General features: G+C 35.0%; 2 protein-coding genes across 2 annotated transcripts; one reads left to right on the top strand and one right to left on the bottom strand.

Moving 5' to 3' along the window:
• The first annotated feature begins 796 nt into the window (after positions 1–796).
• LOC100786194 (eukaryotic translation initiation factor 3 subunit M-like) lies at positions 797–5,469 on the top strand. The gene is made up of 10 exons (NM_001255021.3): positions 797–947; positions 1,927–2,056; positions 2,452–2,590; positions 2,689–2,901; positions 3,092–3,230; positions 3,680–3,830; positions 3,930–4,039; positions 4,117–4,214; positions 4,388–4,457; positions 5,070–5,469. Exons 1-10 carry the CDS (start codon positions 855–857, stop codon positions 5,157–5,159), a joined length of 1,233 nt encoding a protein of 410 aa, NP_001241950.2. The 5' UTR covers positions 797–854; the 3' UTR covers positions 5,160–5,469.
• A 273-nt stretch (positions 5,470–5,742) lies between these two features.
• LOC112998774 (uncharacterized) lies at positions 5,743–6,201 on the bottom strand. Its single transcript, XM_026125031.2, has one exon. The coding sequence runs from the start codon at positions 6,162–6,164 to the stop codon at positions 5,874–5,876; it is 291 nt and encodes a 96-aa protein (XP_025980816.1). The 5' UTR covers positions 6,165–6,201; the 3' UTR covers positions 5,743–5,873.
• Positions 6,202–6,751: the final 550 nt, after the last annotated feature.

Below are 6,751 nucleotides of genomic sequence, written 5' to 3'. Positions count from 1 at the left end.
CATATGTCTCTTTCTATTGATTGATCTAGCATGTTGAGGAATTGACGGCTTGATCATAGAAAGAGGCATATGGGCAACATCTTAGTATTTGGAGTTGTTTGACCCACTGAGCTTCTTATGGATCAAATAGAGCCAAGGTTGTGAGAGAGAGTTGAAGGCAATTGAAAAAGAGCATGGAGGGTCAATATCAATTGAGGGAAGCTAGAGTGTGTAAGAGACATGGAAGACAAAAGGTGTGCAAGGTTGCAAGCGATTGTGGAAGGGATCGTCACGAGAGAGTTGAATGTGAGAACTGCGCATGCAAAGTGAGGAAAATAAAATGGGAACATGACATGCCTTTTTAAGTGAGATTTTAATCTTGATCATAAAATTTAATTCAAAGGCTATTATTCGTTTTTCTCATGTTTTCATATAAGCATGTGCTAGCATAAGAGTCATACTCCTCATGTATAAAATAATCAAAAAAATTATATTTAAAAAACAAAATAGAAGTAAAAGAAAATGATTTTGAAGTCGTTATAAAAAAAACTGATACAACTTTAAAATCATAAAAATAAAATAAAAATTATACAAGAAAAAAAAACAAATAAAGATACAACTTAAAAATCATCGTAAAAAATAAAACATACAACTTAAAAGTCATAAATTTAAAAAAAATCGCAAAAAATTTTACAACTTTAATAAAAAAAAAAGTCACAGCCAAGGATTGTTAATTCGAGTCCTAATACTTATCCAAGCTAAATAATAATTCAAAATCAATCTTTAATTTTAAGATAAATTGGGCCGATTTGGACACACACCCCGTCATCTTCTTCTTGTTCTGTGCCGCACTCTCGCTCGCAGTTACAGAAACCATGACGACGGTGGTGCCCACCTCCGAAGAAGACGCTGCTCTCTCTGTTGTCCGATTCGCCTCTGAACTCGCCTGGGCCGATGCCGGTCCCGAGGTATTTTCCTTCCTCTGCCCCAAACCCTTTCTTAGTTCTATTTGCCAACGGTTCGGTTATTTGTTTTGTTTTGCTTCTTTTTTTTTTTTCGGTTTCGGTTTGACATTTTTCCTGGAATGTTAGTTTTTCGGTAGTTTTAGATGTTTTTTTTTTCTTTCTTTTTAATCGGCAAATGTTAGTTGTTGGAATGTTAGTTTTGTTAGCAGTAGGATCGAACCCGCAACCTTCTCCTCCTTCTCTTCTCTCTTAACCATTCAACCCACCTTATATCTTCAAAGGGTTTTTGGGGCTGGGGAAGGAGAATACCTCAGGCTTTGGTGTGTTTGTGGGAACTCGTTCTGTATCGTCATTTTATGTTCTGCATATTTCCGAGATTTGCTTCGATGTTCAGAGAATGAAAGGGTGGGAATCATGTATAATTGTTAGATTCGTTTGGTAGGTTGGATTGTGCTCACACAAGAAAGGAGAGGATATGAAATGATTGTGTTTGGGGAGAGATATTGATGTGATAATGATTGAGGAAAATATGACAGAATTGGTTAAGGTAGTTTGGTTTGAATATGTACAAACAAGACCACAGGAAGAACCAATAAGGAGAGTTGATTGAATGTTTTTAGTTATGTTAAAAAGGGGTAAGGGAGATTGAGAACGACATTGGATGTTGTTGTTGAGAGGGATATCCTGCTAAATAATATCTCTAAAGATTTGCTCTTTAACTGAGCCAAATGTCGTCTGGTTTATGTAGCCGACCTCTCCTGGTGGCATAAGGCCTTTGTTTTTTGTCCTAAGGGATAAGGTCTTTCTTTTTGTTGTTGGTCTTCTTTTTTTTTCTTAGGGTTTGTGGGTGCTACATTATTTTCTTGTATTTTTGCTCTGTACACTCATGCATCATGTTATACGTGAGCGCATTCTGGTGTTCTTGTTTTAATTTGGTGCTTGTATTATTCATAAATTTAGTGCTTCCCATATTGGTTGGCAGGTTGCTGAGCCTCAAGTTAGTAGACTCTGCATGGAGGCTGAAGAGTTTATCGTTATGGGAAAATGGTTGGAACTAGCATCATTGATGATTACCTCTGCTGAATTGGTTTTCTCAAAGGTTTCTGAAACAGGTAGAATGCTCTTTTTTTCTCGAGATCATTGATATATGTTCCTTTTGGGGTTGTCTTGTATCCCTCTTGCATTTTGACCCAGTTCCATTTCCATTGGTGAAAAACACGAATGCCATATGGTGTGTGTGTGTTGTGCAATCATTTGAGCTGGATCTTTTTCCAACTCTGCTACTTTGTTTGGTTATGGCATTGTTGATGTGTGATATTCACTCCGCCTTTTTTTCTTGATTATGTTGCATTTCTTGCTTCCTTTTTTGGTGTTGCATTTCTCACTTTCTTGTTAACAATCCAATTTGCATAGAAAACTGCTCAGGGTGATAGGATTATTTGGATGCGCCTTTAATGTTATCAGCTATTGTGAGTGTGTTAACAAGTTCTGTTATTTCTTATACCAGATATAGAGTCCATCTTCACTATCATCTGCAATCTTGTGACAAAGACTGAGAATCCAGATGAAGTGATGGAGATTGTAAAAGTTATAACTGCAAAAATAATTCAGCAGCCAAACGAAAAGCCTGCTGTGCGATTGAAGACGTAATATCACATGCTACTTGGTTCAAGAGTTTTGGTAATGCATGCTATTGTGACTATTTATATTTTTGTTTCTAAAATATCTTCTCTTTTCTTTTCAGTTTGATCAATCTGTACAATCTTTTGGAGACTCCATACTGCCAGTTTTATGTCTACATGAAGGCATTGAATTTAGCTGTTAATGGGAAAGTCACAGAATACATTATACCTTCATTCAAAAAGATAGATAGCTTCTTGAAAGAGTGGAAAATTGGGATACCTGAACAGAGAGAGCTCTTTCTCACTATCTCTAATATTTTGAAGGAAAATAAAAGGTATAGCAGAATTGAATTCCTATTTAGGTTAATTTTATGTACGCTCTCCTTATCTCTCTTGGGAGTGGGAATACTATTTAAGTTTCTTCCCCACTGGTACAGCCCTCCCATGAGACAGCGATCTTCTATCCCTCTTTCATTCTCTATTTTATAATATAAATAATTAGTATTGCATCTCATTTCATCCCAGCATGTCAAAGGATGCTTTTAAGTTCCTGAGCAATTATCTGTCGACCTTTTCGGGAGAAGATGCACATGTTTTGAGTGAAGCCAAGGAGGAGGCCGCACGTGCAATTGTGGAATTTGTCAGAGCTCCTGACATATATCAGGTACCTTGTTTAATTCTAATTACGAATTTATGATATTTGAAAAACTGAACTGTATGATCTTTCAGCTTCAGCTTCGTACATTGTTCAGTTACTGTTGCCGATAGTAATATCCTCACTTGTTTTTTCAATTGCTTCCTTTGCTTTGAGGGTGCTTGACTTTCTGCTCCTTTTGGGTGTGTGTGTGTAATTAGACATAGAAGCATGCAAGAGTGAAACATGGTAATTTAATGCTTAGCACTAAAACCCATAAAGTAATAAGGATGCTTTATTGTTGGCACAGGTCATCTTTATTTAGAACTTCTGTTTGTGTTTTGGTTGCTTTCTATTATCTCCTCTTCGCTGTTAATTTTATTCTTCAATATCTAAGTGCACTATTTTTAATGCTATTTTTGGCCTAGATTGCTTTAAGTTCTGGAAGAGCATTCACTAAGTGGATTGTCATGTTGTAGTGTGATTTGCTTGACTTGCCTGCTGTTGGGCAACTGGAGAAGGATGCCAAATATGCTCTGTTATATCAGCTTCTTAAGATTTTTCTTACCCAGAGGCTAGATGCATACTTAGAATATCAAGCTGCAAATTCCACCTTGTTGAAAAACTATGGTAAACATGGATGATTATTGTTTTTTAATAGTTGCATATGTAAGGCTCTATTATACGTTATCTTACTATCAAAATGTTTTGATGTTATGATGTTTTTAGGCCTTGTGCCTGAAGAATGCATTTCCAAAATGAGGCTGATGTCATTGATGGATCTTACCTCTGATGGTTCTGGCCAAATTCCATATGAACTTATTAGGGACACACTTCAGGTGAATTTGTATTCAATTTCTATGTTTGTGTTTGTGCTCTTCCTAGCATAATTGAACTGTTGGAACGCTCCTTTCAGATCAATGATGATGAAGTGGAACTATGGGTGGTTAGAGCAATAACTGCCAAGTTAATTGACTGTAAGATGGACCAAATGCATCAATCAGTAGTTGTTAGGTATGTTCTACCTCAATTTGTCGTTTCTCTCTGCACCCTACTAGCTTATGCCACTCTGGGCACATGGACTTGCACCTGTTGGCCATAGTTATTGTGTTCAGGGTCAGATATCCCATCTTGTTGAAAATTCATTTAGCTATTATGCATGATTTAATGTAAGTGTAAATGTGCAGTCATCCTACTGATCGTGTGTTTGGTCAGCACCAATGGCAAGCACTGAGAACAAAGCTAGCGACATGGAGAGTAAGAATTTCTGTATATAATTTTCAGAATTATAATTAGATTAGATATGTTGTAATGCATAGTAATGTTTATATTATTTATATATTTATACAGCCATTCACATAATATGAGCATGATAATTGAATCCATAAATTTAATTTTAAAGGAAAAAAAACTATAAAGTTAATTTCTGCTAATCAGAATTTCAATCAATAACTGCTGCCTTGAATTTATGATCTGTAACATCGTGACTAATATGTGATTTTAAGATTTCAAGATTTCAAAAGCCTGTTGATTTGAATTATTCTGCTTATTGAAAAGTATGACTGTTTTATAAATAAAGTATCCCAAAAGGTGTTAATATACCACAAATGTGAACATTTCATGTATGTACTACTGGTGGTGCATACAATTTTAATTATTATTTCATAGATAATTTTTTGTTTTTTTCTGCTTATCTCTTTTTTGACAAAAAGATTGTTATTATGCAATTTGTTCTAGTCTTCTAGATGATGGTTGTGCACTTAATAACATTTTGATTGTGGAGTTATTTTGATGAAATGTCATTGCTTCAACACGAGTAACCGGTTTTTGATTGGCGACAATGCTTGATTACTGGTTTCCTATTTCCAGGGAAACATTGCAAATGTTATCAGTACCATTCAGGCCAACAAAATAACGGAGGATGGGTCTCAGGCAGCCCAAGGTTTGGTAGTTAGGTGAGAGGACGTTTTCAACTGAAGCAATTTTCTTAAGCATATAGATTTTATCCCGGTGAAGTTTTTTTTAATCTTAAAACAGAGAAGGAAAAAATTTTACTCCCCAACTTTGTGACAGAACCATTTTGTTTTAAGCTTTTCCATTTTGATGTTATGTTTGACCAGCCTCACGATAGCGTTGAGTATATTATACCTGTGGACTGTTGTCCAAGTAGCTCCTAGGAATCAATATACAGCCATTTAACTTTTAGTGTTTTCTGAACAAATTGTTCACTGATTACACGATCGTTCATAGTTAGACCAGATAGACATGGAATCAATATACATCTTTGCTGAATAGCTCTTGATAGATGCTATTTTCTGTTTTTGAATCTGAAAAATCAGTGCGCGAGGATAATATTGACTTGAACACAAAGCATGTGCAAAAGTTCATCAAACATGTACGGAAAACAAAATTCCATAAATCCCTGAAGTTATTTCTCCTAAACTTTTCCATCTCACGTGGAATTGTTATGAACACTTGCTAAACTTGGAGTGCAACAATACACAAACACATAATACAATCACCATATAAACATGAGCCGAAAACATTATTTATTACATACAGCTTCATATTATGACAACAACATATGGAAACTAAACCAAGTACGTGAGATTCATTCCATTTGACAAGCATGAAATGAGAAATTAAATTATGTCTCTAGATTGGAACATGTTCTTAGCAAATCCTGCTGAAATCACCACAACATTGTCTAGGGCCACGTCGTCCATTTCTGGATGGCAAGCAGCTACGATAATTTAGTGTTTGTGGACATCTAACAGCTTTGTTGTAGCTATTGCCTGTTTTGCCACACACAGACACACTCACATCATAGAGCATTCTGGCCACATGGGAGCCAAATGAGAACTCTGTTTCCAACTCATTGCCGATGACAACGTTGTTGTAGTTGCCGTTGACCACAACTTTGTAGTGGATCAGAATGAAGAGCAACACAATGAGACCCTTCATTTTGTGGGGTGCCTTCTTGGGAACTGTTTTTCTCAAGGACAAAGCGGGCTATGGTTCGCTAGTTAAGCTAGGGAGAGTCTCTTTATAAGCCCTAATACCTCAAATTCCTTTTCATTTTAAACATTTTGAATTTTTTAATAAATAATCGATTTGATCCTCATGTATTATTCTCTTTCCTAAGAAATTATACAAATAGTGCTTAAAATATTAAATATCAATCAGTTTAGTTGATAAGTTGAAATGTTTTATCCACGTTAAAGGAATAATTTCAGGAAGTTTTCAATATTTAAAAGAGTATGTATCACGATTTTTGATACCAGAGAGTTTATTTAAATTATATAACTTTTTTTTACTTTAGAGATTATTTAAGAAAAATAATAATATTGAAAATATTACTTATTTAATATTTATAATTTGCACATACTTTATCTTTTAATCTCTCTATTTTTTTTAATACATTTAGTCCTACACATATTTCTTTTAGTCACTGTACAAGTATTTTTGGATCTCTTTTATTAGTTTCCGCAGTTACTCAATTTTTTTCTTTTTAATCCTTATCATTTTATAATAGCATGGAACAAAATAAA

Source organism: Glycine max, chromosome 13 (genome assembly GCF_000004515.6).
Source record: "Glycine max cultivar Williams 82 chromosome 13, Glycine_max_v4.0, whole genome shotgun sequence".
In the NCBI taxonomy this organism is placed as follows: domain Eukaryota; kingdom Viridiplantae; phylum Streptophyta; class Magnoliopsida; order Fabales; family Fabaceae; genus Glycine; species Glycine max.
The sequence above is the reverse complement of the archived record's forward strand: the minus strand, read 5'-3'. Positions and strand labels throughout refer to the sequence as shown.